We start from the raw sequence: 21,956 nt of genomic DNA on the forward strand, positions 1-21,956 counted from the left end.
CAGAGTGTGATGTCACAGTAGAAGCAGAGAAGTTTGGGGGTCCATGGGTGATGGGTAGGTGGGTGGGGGCCATCCTTACAGTGCCACCGACGGCACAAAAACACTGAGGCACCAGCACCTCTTACTCCATGTTATGTTCTCCTTCGCCAACCCCGCACACTGATGAACCACCACACACTCATACATACACATGCATGCACCAACTAGTCTAGCTTGGTTGTTTATCTCACCTCCTCACCCCTTCTCCCCCTCATGAACCTGCCTGCAACAACCAAACCTTCTATGTCACTTTGCATCTAAGGCCAGAGCTATGTTTCTGTGAACAAATTTTAATAATAATAAAAAAAAATCTAATGTTTTATGCTCCCCCACTAGAAGCATAATCAGAGCTGAAGTATGTTCATTTTCCTTCAAGGCCCCTGTTGTAAATACAGTCTGTGTACAGGGCTGTGTGTGTGTGTGAGAGGGAGTGCTACAGTGTGCATCAGACACATGAGCTCGCACATAGAAAGAACTTAATTAGAGAAAACAGCGCTGTCAGATGCATTAGGCAGAGGTACGCACTTAAGGGCATATGGTTTTAGTACTATACCATTTGGTTGGAGAAAAGCACACAAACATACCTCAAAGCTCCGAGCCATGCTAATGAAATCACTCCCTTTCTATCCCACTGAGAGCAAACACAAATGTTTACAGACATCACACAGTCTGTCCGTAGCCTGCAACACACTGGGCTGTCGTGAGAGTGGTAGTGCACTGACTGTAGTGCTGTGGGTTTGTCTGCGAAAAAGACACTGTCAACAATCGGCAATAGGTGAGAATAGGTGGTGAGCTGTCAATCTGTGGCAGCACTTTGCAATGTTGTGATATTTGATTTATTCTATCCTATCTTATTTAGCTTACTTGAGTGTCAGATTAATATTTATCCTAACAGTTTAAACTGCATGGATTAGTTATTGTTTTTTTGTTTTTTAAAAACATAGTAAATGGCAGCAACAATGTGATTATAACTTGACATTATAATTACAGAAGAAACTATATTCATTTGTAATACTCCACCCAGTTGTAAATTTGTTTTTGTGAGGAGATGCAGGTTCAAATGTGTTTTCATTTTTATGCTTTGTGTGCCGTGTGATGGTACAACAGAACAATTAAATGCAAGTGAAATATTTTTTGGGATATTTTAAGTGGGAATAATTGTCCTTCTCTGTAAATTGAACTGTTTGTAGTTTTTAGTGACAACCTCCAATATTTTTTGTATTATTGCAGCCTCCTCAAGTTTTTTTTTTTTTTTTTTTTCTAAAAATACTGTTTTAGGGGTTAACATCTTGACACACATGGCAGACTTTCTACTGGGAAATGTCCAGGGCATATTCTGGAATTGATGTTTACATCCAGAAATAAAACACATTGTGTTTGTGTAATTGTAATTGTATTGTTAAAAGACATCCTCTATACTGTACAGATTTGTTTAATTAAGCACTTGCACATCATATTTTTTTCGGATCAGTTTCTTTTATTACAACACTGAGTTGAAGCAACCTGCTATTGCACTACAATGCAAATGCTATAAGTGGCGTGACCTGTGTGTTCATTAAAATTTTAAATTAAATCAAGTGTATATTAATTAAACTGACTATCATTTCCCAGCTACCTCTCTCTATCAAATAAGGACTCAACACACACACTAACATACATACTTTGTACACCAGGCACATATAGGCACAAGGCATACTTTACCACTTTTTTTAATGATGTTGTTTTAACACACCTCAGGCATTCATCAAAGGAAAGGCAAAACACACAAGGAAAATGTAGCTTACACATACTTTAACCACACAACAATCCTCAGTATGGGGAAAGATGAAGATAATTGTATGTACACACCATCCACTGCTTGTAGGCAAAAGGGCCAGGAAACATTACCAGCAAAATCTCAACTCTGTCCTGATGTATAGATACAGCCTACATGCCAGATGACACACTGCCACCATGCACTCTGATGGCCATTAAGATAATAAGGTGACACAATAAAGCATATATCTCAGTAGCTTGACATAAAGAGGCCTATAGGGAGTGAAAGTGACCACCCAACCGTCCGTGCAAAAAAAAAAAAAGAAAAAAAAAAAGGCAACTATCTAATTTGTGACAATTAGGCTGTACGGAGACGGAGCGAGTGCAGGGCCTGAGTCCTCACATCATCGACAGCATTTGTCACATTTCATCCCCGCTTTCTCTGACTGTCTCGTGGGCCCTCGGAAAAGACGTGTCATCAGAGGGCCAATTTAAGATGCCATGGGTGGCATGTAGTTGTGACATGCAACTAAATTGTAAGAGAGAGACTGGGGTGGATCATTTAGTCACTCTCTGACTAGCATAAATAGACTGACCTGATCTAAATGTCTGGTCTAATGTATTTTGAACAGTGTCTTAGTTTGTGTAGAGCAAACAGAAATACCAAATTAATGTAGACATGTTGCCAAAGGAAGAACACCTGTGGGATTAAAAGTGTTTTAAAAGATTTCTTTTGGGTTAACACAATAGAAATTATTATGAAAGACAGATGCTGTTAAACACAAAAATCATTCAGCTAGAAAAAAGAATATCTACTGGCACATTCGGCCACAATTACAGTAAAGGTCTGCTGTTTTTGTCAAGTCAGGGTTTTTTTTTTAATGCCAAAAAAAAAAAATCTTAATAGAAATATAATTAACTCAAAAAGAGGCATAATATAGCACCTACATATGGACAAAGGTATCCCAAGAATGTCCCTGTTTACAGGTAAATGTAACTGCAGTCAAGACAATCAAAGACAAAGAAGACACACATGCACATACATGTTTTCAGGAATATAAATATCACCTCACTATATCAAACATCAATTTCCAGATAGTTTTTCTCCTAAATGTATCCACTCCCCAACCTGCAAAGGGAAACTGGCACTATAACGTTCATTGAATTAAGTCGAGCAGGGAGACAGGAGTTGAAATCGTGTTAATAGCTGTCCAGGGTATAAGAGCCCGGCAAAGGAAGCCTGCAATCACCCAAATACCCAGAGACAGGTCCTGGGTGCCCCGGGCGGCTCTTGCGCCCTTCCCCTCAGCGCCACCGACCCCACTGCGTGCCAAACGGGCCTCACCAGCCCCATTGAGTTCGTTTAGACTTATCTCTTCATGTCAGAGGCTTCTCATGCGAGAAAAGAAAGTTGCCAACTCATTTTAGGAGGGCCACTCAGAGGGTGAGAGCTGGAAATCATCTTAGCAGCGTGAGATGCGACAGTTGTTTGTTTTTTTTTTTATTCACTGATTGTCTATGATTTTACAGTTCCTCTTCCACTTATTTTTTTTTTTTTATCACAGCCTCCTGCTTTAAGTAGTTTTCAACTGGTTTTAAACTGTCACCTGACATGTCCACCTAATTTAAGTCTGAAAATAAATGTGTTTGAAACAATCATTTTAAAAAATGAAAATGATATGTCGTATGCAATTGTGGCTAGTATTTGCCATTTGAATCCATATATGTTATTAACGTGAGTTTTAAAGGCTGTGAGATGGTTGTTGAAATGAAGCAAACCGGGCCCAAGCATAGATATGTGTTTTAATTATAAAGACATATAAACAATATATGAAATCCATGTTGCAACACAACCAAAACGCTTTTTCCGTGTACAGGCTGTATATAACCATTAGTATAGCCGGGCTTGGAGCAAGTGATTTTTCCACAGTTGTACAATACAATCATGTGAGATGTGCAATAACTTAAAAAAAAATAATAAACAATAATAATAAAAAACTCGTGAACACATCTTTTCAGAAAATATATCAGCCAACATCACATTAGATTTTTTTCCCCCCACACAGCATCAGGACAGTCAGTCAAGGGAAGTCCTTTCATAATTGTTGTACCTATTAAATCTAAATGTCGAAATTAGGGCGCATTTCCTGGCATTACTACTTTTCTTATTGTTGTTATTAAATGTTGCATAGATTACAAATGAGAGCTGATGACAGAACATTTCTAAAAAATTTCCAAACTTATCATATGGACATGGCCTGTAGTCTCTGTAAAGTACAAGCGAGAGAGAAAGTGACAGGGTTTTTGACTTCATCATATAAGAGGGCCTAAACAGATCGTTCTCTATGTAGCGTTTGTTGTTAAATATGGATGAAACATTGCTGTATAATTACTTAACCATATCTTAAGATTATATGCATTCGACTAAAATCGTCTTATTTTCCACAGAATGATTTAAAAATAACTAGAGTGGGAGAGAGACCAACATGGGTGCAGTATAGGTAAAAGTTCAAGAAAGAGAAATTAAACCAAATCAAGGCTTGTCGTTGCAGTGTTTGAAGAGACTCGACGGTGTCCCGGAGTAAGTGGTGCACTTTTCGGCACAGGTGGCGAGAGCAGATCCCGAGAAAGGGTAGACGGCAGCCTGTCCAAAGGGAGCCAGGGCGGTGGGGATTGGTGAAGTTATGGTCTGTCCCTGGTTCAGATACGCCACCAGCCGCCTCATCTCCTCCAGAGCCTGAGCCTGCATGAGGATATAGTTCTTGGCCAGGAGGAGAGTGGCTATTTTGGAGAGTTTTCTCACCGAGGGGCTGTGGGCGTAGGGGATAACGGCGCGCAGGCCGTCCAGTGCGTCGTTCAGGTCGTGCATCCTCCTCCTCTCCCGGGCGTTGATGCTGAGCCGCAGGGACCGCTGCTCCTTGGACTTCTTGGCGAGAGGCCCCCCGGGCTTGTCGTCGCCAAATGACGAGCCCCTCTTCCGGGACTCCAGGGAGTCGAAGCCGTCCTCGTCGTCGCTAGTGTGCTCCCCGCCGCTCTCGTTTGACTTCGCGGTCTGCCCGGAGAGAAAGTCGGTGGCCGGTGTGAGTGGGAACCGACCGGGACTTCCAGGACCATGGCCAGCGCCGAATCCGAAGGCTGACTGGCCGTAGCGCTGCGTCAGGTCGAGGAGCGCGTCGTTGCTGATGGACTTGAGCAGGTTCTCATCGCTGACATTCATTTTCTCTAGCAGAGCAGATTCTGACCAGGAAAAGTCTACTCTTCCGTGTTTCCCGCTGTCCTGTCTTTTGTTTTGAAGACAGTAGGTTCCTACTCACGCAGTTCTCTCCAGGAGTTGCTGTTTTCTAGGAGTTCCTCTGTGTTCCCTCACTCCTTTCCTCTGTCAGCGCAGTGACTCTTCAAGAAGGAGGCTGTGAATCTGAAGCTGAGCCTCTACATGCATTCACCTCCTCTGTACACTGCGCTCCCCCTTGTTGCGCGCATAGCCCACGTTCAACAACACTTCTCTTAACTGTGCTCGGTGAGACCGGAGCGCTCGTGTCCCCCCTCGTAGGCTACAGTCGCTTTCCTCTCGCGCGTCTTTCTCGCCCTCCCTCGCCTTGGGCAGATTGTGACTCGCGCGCTGCCCTGCTCGCAAGTTAGTAGGAGCACGAGGCCCTCCGGGATTATCTGCCCGTCCAATCAGGGGGGCGTTTTAATTAACTCGGGAAGAGCGCAGGTCTGCTCCAAATTTCAACTATAACGTGATAATTGCGACGCAAACTGTCACACAGCCCAGCCGTGTCTGTTACTGTATTGTTCACTTTTATGTTACAACCCATTCAAATCTGTTTCAATAAAGAGAATTTAAATAGCTCACACTTGAAAGAAGGGGTAGGCTATTACAAACAGCAGCTTATAGACAACATGAGCTCAGTGCAAACCTTAATGTAGCACTATCAGACAGGAAGGTGGGTGAAAAGTAGGCTACTCACCTCTTAAAGAAGACATCTGCCACAGGTGCAGAAAGTCACTGAAAGGACATAAGGAGGTTGTGAGGTTTGAACATGCGACCTGTTCTGTTCTCCTGTTCCAGATACAAAAAACAATAGCTTGAGCTTACGGAGGAAGTTGCTTCACCTTGTAAACTCACTGTGTCAGCACTGGCAATAAATGCTCAGGGACAGGTTACACTCAGTCACCTAAGCAGGTGATGTAGCATCTTACACTGGCCAGACAGTGATAAGTAAAAGAAAAATAGCCTCACTTTTGTTAGTTAATTCAATGCTTCATGTGCATAACCTTCATGAAAACTATAGGCTAGCAGTAATATATTTTAGTTTCTTATTATTTGCCTATACTGTATATAGGGTTTTGCTCTGAAATTCCAAACACTTCAGAAAAGGAAATGACTGATAGCACAGAAGGTAAAAGTGAAATTGAGATGTCACTGTGAATTCACTGCTGAAGAAACCCCTGTAGCAGTAATACAAGGCTGAGTATAGACAATTAGTAAACGTTTGCATAAGATTTCTAATTAGACTTAAGACAAAGAGCAAGTAAAAGGTTTCCTGGAGCTAGGGAACAGGTGTCCTGACTGCCACAGGCCAAGTATGAAACTTGATAATGAAGGTGAGGCTGCCACATTGTGTCCAGTATGGAGCATTACACTGTGATGTGTGGAAAAACTACTACAATCAAACATTTGAAATTTCCACATGACTCTCTGCAAGCTCAGTCCCCCCCTCACATTTGTACTTTATATTCTTTGGGAAATTGCTGAGGTGATGGTGCCACCTTGTGGAAGACAAAGGTAGAGAAAAAAAGTAAGCTACCTTGTTGAGAATTTCAGAGGTTCGGACTTCATTTGGTGGTTATTCTCGAGACTGTTTGTCATGTTGAGTTTAGTTTCACATTCATGTGCTGAAGGCGGAAGTTTTCTCCGTGCACACCTTAAATCTGAGTTCAAAGTGTGAACCTACACCAGGACTTTGTCACATCACAACTAATCTGGAAGCCAGTCACGGTCCAATATGCAACTTATACAAGTCTAATGTGGAAACATAACTTCACATTGTTTTCAACTTTTTCATGTCAAAACTAGGCTATATCAGACACAAATTATTATTTAAAGCACAGTACTTTTTAGATTATGTCAAGCGAGGATCTTTAAGTAAACATCTTAATAAGTGTCTTTCAGTTAGTCAGGGTTTATTAGTGACTTCTTTGTAATAATGACCATGTGTTTGACAAATGGTTGACTTGTTAGACTTTCCTTTGTCACATTACATGCATCTGAACATTTTTCCTCATATTGCCTTGAAAACCCAATGAAACAATGATTACCAGACTTTTATCAAAACTGACACATGCTGTTAATTGGTACTTAGCTTAGACTGACTTAATTGTTTAGCTGTCAGTAATTGAGATTTAAAGCAGTTATTGCCTGGGTTCTTCAACAGTCTCAGGCATTACCAAATCTGACTGTGATTGTATTTATGCATGTAATATACTACATACATACAGTGTTATCCTGTTGCACCGCACATAACATCCTGACCTGAAAAGTGTATTGGGCTGTAATTCAGATTTAAACACAAATGGTGGTCAAGTCTTTTCATTGGTGATGATTAATTTTGATGCATTTGATGCACTTAACACAACGCATGTCTGTTTGTTTGCGTTCGCTAGCGCTGAAAACAGTCTAGTAGTGAAATAGACAGAGGAGAAACATAAAGCAATAATAGAAAACTGTGGGAGTGAATATCCAAGAAAAAGCTACACACGTTAAACACATTTATCCAATAGGGATCAATAAATACTGAATGAAATAACAGGTAAGTGACAACAAAGGTGTGATTCGTGTACTCAAAACAGATAAATTGTGCCTGAGACAATGTGACTAAACACAGTCTAGTTAAATAAGAAGCTCTTAAAAAAGGAGGAGCATAAAACAAAAACGTGAAGTTTGTTTGTGTGATTAATTACAGACCAAAATACATGTCATCTTCTAGATCAAATAAACTTCACATTTGATATTGAAGCTGACATGCATTCTGGTCTGTAATTAATCACACAAACAAACTTCACTCCATAAAAATGTACTTTTTTCACAGCAGTTGGTTGAAGCTATATAAAGCGTTTTATAACACGCAGCCTCTGACCTTTGACATCAAAATTTAACATCAGACAAAATCTTACATGATCCCTTCTGTCCTAATATTGATGTGCCATTCTGGTCAAACATTTTTGTAGGTTTAAATCTGAAATACTGAATCACAAACTGCTGCTGTAATGGGTTCAAAATCTTCAGTACTGGACAAAACAGATGTTTTAATGGTGACAGCTGATGAAAAACATGTCATCAGTGTTATGCATGGACCATGTGATGACTTTCTCTCTCAGACCCAGTGATGAATGTACAGTACTTGAGCCAGCAGATGGCAGAAAAGCAAATGAGTTGACAAACTACCTTAACCACATAATAGACAACACAATTTTGTGCATCAGTCAATAAAAACAATTTAGTATTTCCTGGTGTCATTTTGGTAATTTATTTCTGTTAATTCTGTCCAGTGGGTATTTATTTATAAAAATCTAACAATTAAAAAAAGCTATTAGTAAAGAAGATGCAGACCAGAGAAAAGCTTAGATGGGAACACTGTTAAAAATATATATATTGTATAATATAAAGAGCTGAAATATTAACTTGTAACTTATGGTCTAGAGTGAGAAACGTATCCAATGGGGGCAATAATGGCACAATTTTACTTCTCAGTCAATTGTGACCACATCCCCTAGTGTTAGACTGACAGCACTACACACAGTCGTCACCTTTTTCAAGGAGGACTGAGCGCTAAAAGCTTCTGATTCACAGAGAATGGAAGAAATGCAAAAGTGTCAACACACCAACTAATAATACAAGATGCTTTTAAAGCCTGTGCTGCGGCTCTATGTCGCCATGGCAACTGCAGGCTCAGCTGCCATACAATGGTGGCATACCACACTTTGCTGTGACTGAGTGTGCGCTGAGAGGAAGGCTTATGTTGCAGTGACAGTAGAGGACCACCATGGGGCAGGAAAGCATCTCCTATTGGTGTGGATTTGTGGGCACTGTCATATTTGACAGTGAACAATGCATGTGTGCACATACACGAATGTGTGTGTGTGTGTGAAATACATGCATGCTTTCAGACATGTGGTCGCAAGCATCCACACTGTACATGTGCTGTATCAACCTGTCGTCCTCATATGTGCTAATTTGGCTGATTGTATACTCCTGTGGATGCGGTGGAATGAGATCATTTCGTGGGAGCAGTGAACACAGGATTCGGTGGGTGTTGATATTCAAAGTTACACCAGATCTTGATTATTGCTAATATGTTGTGTATCAAGACCCAGCAGGCTCCACACATGAGGGCTCTCTCTCCAGGCTGTCTCTCATATCCTAATTTTGAGCCCCACTCTCTCTGTCTGACTCTCTCCTCCTTTCTCTCTCTCTCTCTCTCTCTCCCTCTCTCTCTCACACACACACACACACACACACACACACACACACACACACACATAAACATCAAAGTGCTGCTCTGAGTAAAGATGGAACAGGCTCCTTTGATCTCTCCCTGCCGACTCTGATTAATGTGTGGATTTACAGTGCAGACCTACAGGGACCTGGCAGCCATGACACCCTTCTGCTGCACTGGAATCTAGTTTTCCTTGCAACCAATCACAATCCTTGATTTGATTAATTGCTCCAATCATGATGCGTTTTTGGTACAGGCAATCACAAAAGAACGAAACAACAACAACATTCAACCTTAAGCGCCCAACCAAAGTCTCCAAAATCCCACTGCTGTAACAATCACAGAACATCACACTCTGTACCTGCCCAATCAGAGAGATTTCACAAAGTCTCTGCTTTGCAAAGCCCCCCCCCCTTCATTTCAGAAAAGAGAGAAAGGTACACGAGATAGCTGTGGATCGGTGTGGTAAATGTTTAATTCAGGCAGTCTTGGCAGTCATCTGCAATGGTGGGTACAGTGTTGGTGTTTGGTGGGAGGTTTGCTGACGATGATGGATCAAATGTTAGAAAAGTTTAGCATCGAGCATCAAAGTAAGTGTTTGCACAGCACACATTGCACATTGTTCTTTGTGCATTGCACATTGCACCCACGTTTCATCACAAGCCAGGCCAAAACAAGTAAACAAAGTACCCGCTCTTCGCTCTGTTTTCGCTCTTTTCACCCTAAACCTTTCTCCTCCATGTCTCTCCTTACTCCTTATCTCTTCCACTCCATTTTGTCTCCCCTCACTGCAGTGCAATGCAGATTTTTCACAGGGTGGAGGTATGGTAGAGATAGGCGGGGTCCCATGAATAATTGTTGAGGATATTTTTACTCTGACCCACTTTGGAGTCCCTTTCGTCCCCCTTAAAGGTGCCGCTGTTTTAAGCCAATAGGATGTTTAAATGGGTGTCACAAATGCACAAACCAGTATGCAGGTGAATTGTGTGTCAAATGAATCTCTACAGCTCCCTAACCTGAGTATTATGACTGAGTAAGCAGAGTCCACTCTCCTACATTGCTACAGTCCACCAGCTTTATTGAAAGACATTTTGGACTTGACAAAAAGATTTCTGAAAAACAAAGGGAGACCCTCCGTCCTCACGATACCCTGCTCGATATGCAGTGAACTGTGGAAAACAGAGGTGTTTGGCACATGTAGGAGTACATCTTTAACACTTGAATTTAGGCTTCGTGTTGTGTTGTCTAGGCTACACAAAGCTGATGAAATCAAGTGTTTTACTTAACGTGACAATTGTGTTGATGGTATTTGTGTATTATCTTTTACAGTGACTAAACAAAAATCTACCAACTCGTTTGCATGTTGTATCATGACAGAAGCAGAAACAAGAAATTAATTTGAGACAATGAAAGTGTTTGAATCGATATGCAATACTATTATTAACATTAACAGACAGTTGTTTAACTACCAACAAAACAGCAGGAGCAAGTCTCTCCAAAGTCTGCAGGCAGCCAGGAACAGCATTCACAGGCTAACAGGCCCTGAATTTACTGTCTGACTCTGATACATGAACATTTCATGCAAGCCCCGAAGCTCCTAAGCGGTTCTTCACAGAGGCTGCCATAGGGAAGGATTGAGGGTATGTAGGAGAGAATATAGGAGAGCTGGTATCAGCAGCAGCCAAGTGAAGTCAGGTTGAGTTGAGGATATGGGTTTGTGGTACTGAATGGTCTCAGCAGCGGGTGCATACAGCTCGGGTTAAGCCCGGAAGGGAAAACGTGTATCACTTAGTCACCTACCACACTTTGATATTGAGATCCAGATATAATGAGGTAACATACCACTCAAACTGACCGTGCTGAAGTGTTGAATGGTGATGTGATTACTTAGCTTAGAAAAGTTCCTCTCCAGATATGTTTTACACTATGTAGAAAAACTCTGCTATGATTAATATTTTGTTTAACATGGTTTCCCCACATAAAAAGTGAAAAGAAACTGGAAAACTGGGGTTAGAAGCACATCTACTCTTACTTCCTCGTTGAGAAACCCTTGTGCCCCGCCCACCACCAATGCTTGCGCCTGGCTAACAGGTGAAAGAGCAGTACATATCAAGATGATCAGTGCAGGAAACATCGGAGAGACTCAGCCACATGTTTGATTTTTAGTCAGACCCAGACTCGCAAGTTTGTTGAGGAGTGAGGAGTTTGTTGTGAACCATAGTTGATGACTATGCAACTGCTTACTTTAGAAAGAAAAATTAGCAAACTACAAAATTGGTGATGAAGGAATCTGAACTGAATTAAAGGATTTGAGGCAGCAAAGTGATTTGTAATGTCCATCACAGTGGAAAGAGTAGAAATTGCTTACTGAGTTAAAAGCAGTAAAATTGATAGCAGGTGAAAGGAGTAGTTTGCTGGGAAGTCCAAATAGTCTGAAGAGGCACAGGCACTAAGTAGCAGTAATTGCACTGATTTTAGTAGAGACATATGGATTTATCATGAAGGTAGCCATGTGAATGTGGATGTTCATTCAGTTATTGGTGATGATATTGGTTTATACATGTTAACAGCAAACAAGCAGTCCATGCTTTTTACATCAACTATTCAGGACATACAAAAAATGAATTTAGAAACCTAAATATATATATATATATATATATATGTCACGTCTATGAGATGTGCAGAGAGTATCATTTTAGATGGATTTAATGGAAATGAAAGCCCACAAGAATACCCAAACTAACGATGTATTTTATGACTGAACTAGTAAATAAAATCCACTCAAAAATTAGGATTGTGAAGAACTTTGTTGTTTGTTTTTATTTAATTCTCAAAGCACTGTTGCAGTTTCCTTAATACCATGAAATCCGGCTCCCAGTCCACATACAAGCCAAAACTGATGAGAGGCTCCTTTATCCACACTGGTCTCTAGAGGACTGAAGAACTCTGTTGAGTAGTTGTGCAAATCTGTTGCTGACCAGAGATACAAACATGTACATACACAAAGGAACGTGAATGAAAGCATTTATATTCACAGAAAATGAAAAACAGAGAAATATGCTGCACAACTGGAAAAAGTTTGTGACTTGCACTCAAACTGCAAAAAGAGTTGCAATACCTGTTGTATGATAATGACGTTTGAGAAATAGTTCTTTCAAGCATTGCTATGGCACCATGAAATTTTCCATAGACACAAAGTTGCTTTGATTTTTTTTTTACATCGATCCTGTGACAGTGAATGAGCACATTGTTGAAACAACACACAGCAAGCTGTTCTAGCTGCAGTGTGACAGACCTGTACCATAAAGCCGATTTGGATTCAAAGCCGTCAGAGTTTTTGAGCTGAAAATAATTGAGTTGTGTAGAGAATGTGGACGAAACAGAAGACACTTGCATCAAAATCCATGTTTGTAGGGCTTTTGAAAACATACCCAGGCGAATATCCAACCCTGTCTCCTAGAAATGACATTTATACACAGTTAAACAACAGCAAATACATTTCGTAGGGAATGTAATCAATGCAAACGACAGGGTTGGAAATCTGGTGTTAGCTGTTAGCGCCAGCGATGAGCTACTGCCATCGCATCACCCTGCTGTAGGTTAATGTCAGATTTGTAAGATATATGTTTGATAATGTATGTTTGATTTTACCATTATTTATTTCCATTACATATTTTCATGTAAAAGATATTCTTCTGAAAGATTTCAGAGAGTTTTCCAAGTTGTAATATTGCATTGCTTGAGGCTGACTGGATATATATTTATTTCAATTCTCTGAGAGTAGGGGAAACTTAATAATTTTGAAAAACGTGTTTAGGTTTTTTGCAGAGTATTCAATCAGATGTCTGGGAATTACAGTAACTACAGAGCTAGAGCTGACGGGCGTTTAGCGTAGCTTAGTATAAAAGCTGTGTCCCAATTCAGGAGCCACATCCTTCGGCGGCTGCATTTGTAGACCGTTTGCGTTACAGCAGTACGACTAGGTTGTCCCGTTTCGAAGGCTCCTTTCCTGGGCAACGGGTGAATCCCTCATGGCCCAACCTATCCCAAGATTCACTGCGCACCGACAGAGAGCCAGAGGATTACACTTTTAAATGTAAGTATTGGGTTTCAGCTCAGCTCAACAGCTAACGGTCCAACTTGTTAAACAAAGGTTACATGTTGTCAAGGTTGCTAGGTTGCTTTGCAATGCAATGAATGAAAGGACGGGCACAGGTGGTGACTCAGAGCATAAATCCTCAGTAGACGAGAGCATTTAATTTTGGGTCTGTGTTTGTGGTCTGTGGTGGCGAAGAAGGGTACGTCTATATAGACCACATCTTCTGAAGGATGCGGCCCGTGAATTGGGACACAGCTGAAGACTTTCTAATGGGGAATCCGCTAACTTGGCGCTGTCCAGAGTTCAAAATATATCTACCAACATCTCTGATGCTCAGTATTTAACGTGTTACATGCCATTTTGGAAAAAAAATCTGCACACAAACCAAATGTAAAAACAGTCTGCTCTGATGACGATCACATGCTGTAACTATTGAAACAGTTACAGTTGCATAGTTCATGCACAGACATGAGAGTGGTATCAACCCTTATCTACTGTAACTGCAGGCAAAATTAAAAAAAAAAAATCAAGTGTATTTCCCAAATGTCAAACTATTCCTCTCAAACTATTTACAGAACAATTCAGTTCTCTACCTGTAACATTACTCCATTTAATATTGTTCTGTCTTTAATTTCATTTGAAATTGAAAGTGTCTACTAACAGCATCCTGATGAAGTTTCCAAATTCATCTCCAGGTTCAAATAATTAAACAAACAAACAAAAAAAATTGAAATACATTTTTAACTGAACATTAAAGGGGCTATATGTAAGTTTTGTTATTGCTAAATAGCCAGCAATTTTTTTTCTTCAGTGGTGGAAAGCAGTGTCAATGTTAACTTTTGTTTTGTTTCTATTTCTATCGCTTCTTTTCTTCTACTGATGTTAGCATGCTAACCAGCTAACCCTGGTCTGGCCAAACCTTCTCGTCACTTTCAGATTGCAAGTCACTGTAGCATCCAGACTACTCTGAAGAAGTGGCGCTGCCCAGAGGGCGTATTATAACCTCTTGTCTTGTAAACATTAAAATGGCTGAAGCTGTTGGCAAGTGACCATCGCTGCCACCAGCTCCTGACAAGAAACCACGTCGAAGAAAATGTACATATAGCTTCTTTTGCTGCTCTGCTTTTATTGCTCTGCTTCTGTGCTTTAAGGCCAGGTGTGTGGCTCCAATATGGAGGCTTCAGACATGACATGGACTCTAACTGGAAATCTTGACACTTGAACTTAACGTACTTTGTTACTTATGAAGTATCTTGGGTTGAAAGGGGCTCAGAGGTGATATATTCTCTTTTAACACCACTCTGTTTGAACACATACACAACTGTTCATAACAAATGGTTTATTCATAATGCAACAGTGAGCTGAACCTAGGCAGTTAGAACGATTTTTGCAAAGGCAAGGCATAGTACAAAGGAAGCTATCAGATTTCATCGTTTAACATAGCTTCAAATTTTTGAGAAACTGACAGATTTGAAGCCTTTGAATTTGGAATGTTATTGAGCTGATCTCAGAGCAAAACTCATTTTCCTACCATTGCTTCTTCCCACTGCATCTTTATCTTCTATTTCTTCTTCGTCTTCAATCTTATTTTTCAGCTCTGTAATGATTTTATGACATTTGTTTTCTGTCTGGGCTTTGAATATGGATAACAACACGCAAAGACGTGAAAGAAAAGATACACTATGAATGCAAAACTGACCCGATGTGTGCTCTGCAAATTTAGAGATCTGACAGATCCTCTCCAATTTCCACCTCACTGCTTCTGTTATCTCGCTTTGCTTATCCTTTTTTTTCCCCCCAACTCTGCTATATTTCTCTCCTTTGTCTCTCTATGCAATAGTTTTTTTTCCGCCTCCAACTCCCATGCATGCCCCCCTCCACCCCCACATTCTTCCCCATATTTCACAATGTGAAAAGTCACACAGAGTTTTCCTTCTAGGGTTTTTGCGGACAGGAAGTCCATATTTAATGAAGTGACTCTCTTGTTAAAATGCTTTTAAGTGCTCCTGTGCAGGGCTTCAGGCTGGAGGGGAGGGGAGGAGGCGGGGGCTGAGGCTTTTATTTATTCATTGGGCGGTTCAGTGCCTCTTCCCTGCTCCAGCTCTGTGAAGAAGGAAGAGGATTAGAGGAATGAATCCCCCACCCCAATACACACACACACACACACACACACACACACACACACACACACACATACACACCCTTCCTCCCGCTCCCCTTTGCTGGCCGTGTTTCCTCCCTCGGGGGACACCCCTGCGTCAGTCCACATTAACATCCATCAGAGCATGGTGCTCCAGAGGGGGACGAGCCTCTGTCCCACTGTGAGTCGCACATACATGCATGAATACATGTAAGCACACGCAAACTCACGCACACCCACATACACAAACGTGCAAGGCGAGGGTGCACACAGGAACGTGCACAGTGTAGCAGCAGACACGTTCTCAAACCAACACTCCTCGAACTTATGAGTCACGGACTCCAAGTGTCTCCGTCACCCCACTGCTGTTCCCGCCTTGAGCTATGCTCAAATTCAGTTTTGTTTATATTTTACATTCAAACTGGACTTGTTTCCAGTGAGCCCTCCAACGTGTTGGAGTTATACAAGTGCAGCTGTCCCTTACTTGATCAGTAGGTGTATTTGAACAAGTTTGTACGAGAATCTGAAGAGTGTCGGGAATCAGACCGAGGAGAAGGAGATGAAGAAGAGGAGAAAGTTTCTCAGAGTGAAGGCTGAGATCGTGCGTTGTGCTGATTCCTCTTCTCTTTGTGTGAAGTTTTGTCTGCTCCCTCGTTATCTCTCCTCGCTCGCAGAATGGGAGGGGAGCTGAGACTCGGGCTGGATGAGAGAGGCATATCATTAACCAAGAGTGTTTCTACAACAAAGCACAGACTCCATCAAATCCCACTCATTCCCACACACTGGTGTCACACTCATCATTCTCCTGCACTGAACTGCTGTGTGAAAAAAAATGCCCTCATTTGTCAAAGGCACATATCATTTTTTGTCAGCAGGCCTAATAGAAATTCCTTTAATATTTTCCTCTTTCAAATCTTTTAGAATTTTGAAGGTCTAATGCTCATATCTAAAATTGGATTATATTTGTTAGGGCTTGACTGATGTGCATGTGTGAGTATGTGCTTGTGTGTGTGGGTGTTGTGTGCATGTGAAAACACATGAATCTTCATTGGAAGGATTCACTGTAGCCGTGCAGAGGGAAGCAGACTGTTTCTAATTCACCACGCTGACCTAGATTCCAAAATCAGGCACACAAAATGAGAGATGCTGCCCCATGTCAGCGCACACACTCACACTCAAACACGACAGACAAAAAGAAAACATATTAATCTATGTGTTACAAGATCTCTCCTTTCCATTCATCACTTCTTACTTTGACAGATCCAGCAACTGATTTTGATCCATTCACATCAAATCGCATATCTGTAATTCTCCCCCCTTTTTTTTTCTCATTTCAGAGCTTCCCCTCCTCCTTCTCTCATCTTGGAATCTCACATCAAACTGAAATGTTAAAATGCAAATTCATTTTTCCCGCTAGCTCAGTTCACACAAACTTATAATTGGATTCTGCCTATTAATATAAAAGCTTTCTTCATCCTCATCATTCGATCTCATATTATAGTCTTTCCACGATACACATGAACCGGCCTCATTCCACGATAAGACAGGCACAGGGAAAAAAAAGACAGAGGCAGAGGAGGACGGAGAGGACAGTCGCCTCATTAGCATGGAAAAGTGTCTTATTGAATCATGGAGTAAGGCCAAAACCAAGGTAGCGCAGTTAACATGAGTTAGGAGCATAACGGAAGTGTGCACATCTGCCTTGTTAATGTGGGGTCAGTAGTTTTGCTACCCTCTTGTCTTTTCCCTCCTGTTTCTCCTCCCATCAGCTGCTGCATTCAAGCTAACCTGAGAATATTTTTTGAGGGTGGATGGAAGATGCATCGCTCAGAGAGGCAGATGGGGGGGGGGGGGGGGGGGGCTGCACTCTGTGACCTGGGCTAACTAGCATGTTCAGGCTGAGAAACAAAGGGATTGATGCCACCAAACGGCAGAAAGAGGAAAAAGGAACGGAGGAGCAGATAATCAGCGCGCGACGGTCGGGAAAGAGACAGACGGCCTGAGAGAGAGCACCAGATGCTGTGTGGGAGGGTTATTTAATTGATGATATCACACCTCTCTTTCCCTCTTTCTCTCCCTCTTGTTCTCCCTCTTTGCTTCCTCCAACACACACATGCAGGTTCACAAATACACACACACACACACACACATACACACACACACATACACACACACACACACACACACACACATTAAGACTCATGCACACAGTATTTGCCCTGTCACCTTCTTATCCTTGCATGACAGCCACCCACACTGCTCCCTGCTCTATTCTGCCCACCTTAGGCTCCCCGGGGATTTGCGAGGCCCGTAGTGTGTGTGAACCCACAAAAAACAAACTTGAATCAGTAACTCCCACCAGAGCGACATAACAATATTGTGTAGATGCCTTATCTAAGATTATGATTAAGAAAGGAGCTGGTTGTAAATTCACGCAGCAACAAAACACACAAAGGAAGAAAAAAACATCTCAATTATATGTCTTCTCTGCTCTGTGCATTAAGTCATTTGAAATTACATAACACCAATTTGATTCAAAGTTTGAAGAGCACAAACAACATTGCCACAGCTCAGCCACAGTTTCTGCTTTGTTATTACACTTTGCCTCACTACATGAAGATAGAAACTGTTCCACATGCTTTCTGCTAAACCAGAAAAGCCCCAGAAAACGAGTCTCATTAATTAGCTTCTCATTTGTAAATGCAAATGAGCTTAATTAAAAAATAGACTCTCCTTTTGCGGGCTTCAAAGGGAGACAGTGAGGCCTAATCAGGAGGTTTGTTCAGCTGTGGCACTAATGAGACATATTTGGCCTAACGAGGGAGCGATGCCCTAATTTGTTTATGCTAATGATATGAAACAGTGCTTGTCCTTTTGGTGTATCTGGGAAGGGATCAGTCACACACACGCCTCGGTGCGATGTACCTTCAGGGTTTCATTCAGCGTTGGCGAGGTGGTGCAGCGGCCTTGCTGAATTGTTTCAGTAGGTTAATTGGCTTAATTAGCCTAATAGAGATCATCGGGGCGACGACTCAATGTCAAGGCATATGTGGGTTTCTGAGGCATTATCCATGCAAATATTGTGCAATGAAAAAGAAGAAAAAGATGTAGCTTCTCTTGCTGTGGCACAGATGTCAGATTCACTCAGTCAACCTTTTTACTTTAAATGTTCCCGGAGAAGCAAACAAAGAAATACAGGTCCAAGTCAAGTCCCACGGCTTAAAGCATAATTGCACTTTATTACAGGCTGGCTCTTATTTTCATTGCTGTCACTATTTTTTATCAGTAACAATAACCTTATACTCACCACAGTATTTGCTGCTAAGAACTGAGTATGCAACAATATCACCAAACAAAAGTGCAACTGGGTAAAAATACAAGTTAGACAATCATACAGGTTTCAAAGCAGCACTTGTCAATTGTTGATGGTGAAGTTGATGGCAAAGACTCAATTGTGAAAAGGGTTGCCATTAAATTTGGTGCAGACATTCATACAGGCATTCACGGCATCCCAAGGACAAATCCGACGACTGTGGTGATTACCTGACTTTTTATCTAGTTAACATTTTTAATTTTGAGTGAACGGTCTGAACAGCTATTCAACGGACTGTCATGAAATCTGGACATACACGTTTTCTTCAGGCTGATTTGTAATAACTTTGGTGATCCCTGAACCTCTCATTTAGCACCATCAGCGTGTCAGAACTTCACTTTGTCCACTACTTTGGATTATGACATTCCCATCAGCCTCAGCTATACTTTAGGTTTACTGCTAATTAGCAGTGGTGTTTTCTCCTGGAGGACAAGGGAAGCCGAGCTTCCACTGTTTTACACACTGTAGTTGTCATTATGATAAAAAACACTCAGACTCAGTAAATGTTCTGTGCTGTAGCTGCCATCCCTCCTCTTCCCCATTCTCATGTAGGTAAACAGCGCCCCTCTAAATAATGTGTGAGCGTCTGGTGAAACTACGGTGGCCGTGAGCTGTAGACTAATGTCATCCCCCACCCCCTTACATAGAGTCTTGGCTTCCTCTGTAATTTTCCCCCACGCCGCGCCACTGCTAATCAGCCAATATTAGTGTGCTCATATGCTAAACTGGTGAACATGGTAAACACTATATCTGTTAAAGATCATCATGTTACCGTTGCCATTATGAGCATGTTAGCATGCTGACACTAACATTTAGCTCAAGGAAAGCTAAGTTAATTCCACAGCAGCACGGATGTGGACATGTTATATCAACAATAGATCAAATTAATACACGTTGCTCTTTCTGCTGAATGTGTTACAAAGCTATTGCACACACCTTCACTGCAACAACTTTATAAAGGTATAATGTGTAATTGTTGCATTTTTAGCTTGTACTGTTGCCCCAAAGTGGCCAAAAGAAATCGATGCATGCATCTTTAAACCAAACCCCAGTTTAGAAAACAAAGTTTGAGTTTGAGGTGAGATTAGTGACATCTCAAGTGAGCTCATTTTCAGTTTTAAATAATCTGGCTAATTATCAGACTGCTCGTGTTTCTTGCCCTATCTGACCTTGTTGTACAATGCGGTCATGTTCCCAGAGCTCAACAATTAATGCAGTAATTACTATGTTGTCATAGATGTAATTTCCAGAACTACAAAGACCAAAGTTGTAATAAACAGGAATTATCCTTTAAGGCAACGTAATGTTAACTTTATATAAATGGAGTCTGAAGTGTGAGTATGCTGTGCTTGATTTTTATGAAGTCACATCCCTCTTATATCTGATTCCTATTTAGGTATATTTTAGGCGTACGTGTGCTTTTGTGCATACAGTACGAGCATACATGTGCATGTGTGTGTGTGAGTGACAGAGTTCCCTCCGCTATTTTGTTCACCGTTGACTGAGTGTGAGGCCGAGTGAGACGGCAGCATGGCTGGCCCTCACTGATAACTAGGCACAGGCAGAGTCCTGTGCTCTGTGCTTCTATTTAAAACACACACACACACACACACACACACACACACACACACACACACACACATACACACACACACACACACACACACAAATACACACACACATGCGCGTTAATTAATCCAAAAATGGAAGGGAAATCGAAAAAAAAAACACTGTCTCCACTTTTAATTGGACTGACTGTCGTCCAACCATAAAGAGAAAACAAGCTCAATCATTCTCCTCCATCTTGTCGCTTGTTGAATTATTGATAGACGGAGCAAACTGCGCTACAAAATGAAATGGGGAAGGAGCACTGGGCTGGAGTGTGTTTGAAAGTAGTGATAAAATTTGATTATTCATGTGTGATGCATGCTGCGTGGATTCTTGTAACAGAGTGAAGAGGAGTACTGAGTTTCTCCATGGTGACTGTAGAGAACCTGTATGTGCCAGACAAGCCAGCTGGTATCTTGTTGTCCAAGTACACAATGCTCCAACAAAAAAAAAGAAAAGAAGAAGAAAAAAGAAAAATAACTGATGTAGATGAGGTAGTTATAATCACAGGACATTCATTATTCAATCATATTTGAACCACTGTGTAAATGCTTATCCTCTACTAACCATTACACATTGCCTTTCTGACTCTTTTCCTCTTTGCTCGACCAGTTTTCCCTCCTCCCCATGTAAACCCTCTTAATATACTGTAATCATCTCTTCATTTTTTTCTTGCATCCTGAATTATCTGGTCCTAGTGAAAAGCTAGGAACAGCTAGCTTTTTATATCAGATTGGCTTTCTTCCAACAGTCACTGGGATTTTTTTCAGAAAAGATTTTGGCATCTGAGCTTTCTATTTGTCAAGATATTTGCCCTCTCATGGCTCCGGGTGACCAGAACCAGTGGGGTCTTTCTGCTTTTAAACTGAACAACACCTCTTTAAAAATCCAATTGTAGCTAAAGCCTTGCACAAATTATATAGGTAATCTTTAATGTGACATATTGGATGTGCCCTCTTATTGATAACAATAGCAGTATTTAAAAAAAAAAATCTGATTCTATAATGGACTTTTTACTGTTTGATACGATAATAGAAGGATGCTAACAGTTTTTGACCTCCAATGTTTTGATACCTCAACCAGATAATGAGGATGGGGAAATCCCTGAATAGGCTTCTGTGCTTTGACAGTGACAAAACATGTTCGACTTAAACTTCTAGAGGCCAAATAGAGACCTTGAAATATTCCCCTCATCAATTAATCTCCATTCAATGACACACTGCTTTACTTAGCCAACCATTCAGCCTCCTCTGGCTGCTATAATTGTCCCAGTTAATTGCTTTTCAACTCTCTTTGATTACAAGGTCGACTCTGAATGGCTGGTGTACATGGCTCAAAGTTGGGTGCTCCTCGCTCTTCCCTTGGTCCTACTCCATTTCCACCCCCACCCCCCTCCTTGGTCACAACAGGTCTCACCACCAACACCCCCCCCCCCCCCCCCCC

General features: G+C 41.4%; 1 protein-coding gene across 1 annotated transcript; it reads right to left on the minus strand.

The window, feature by feature from the left end:
• Window positions 1-3,578: 3,578 nt before the first annotated feature.
• bhlhe23 (basic helix-loop-helix family, member e23) lies at window positions 3,579-5,384 on the minus strand. The gene has a single exon (XM_023401830.2). The coding sequence runs from the start codon at window positions 5,009-5,011 to the stop codon at window positions 4,328-4,330; it is 684 nt and encodes a 227-aa protein (XP_023257598.1). The 5' UTR covers window positions 5,012-5,384; the 3' UTR covers window positions 3,579-4,327.
• Between the last annotated feature and the right edge of the window lie 16,572 nt (window positions 5,385-21,956).

This window comes from Seriola lalandi, unplaced genomic scaffold (genome assembly GCF_002814215.2).
Source record: "Seriola lalandi dorsalis isolate HSWRI2012SDOR001 ecotype SW California unplaced genomic scaffold, Sedor1 jcf7180002053772, whole genome shotgun sequence".
Taxonomy (NCBI): domain Eukaryota; kingdom Metazoa; phylum Chordata; class Actinopteri; order Carangiformes; family Carangidae; genus Seriola; species Seriola lalandi.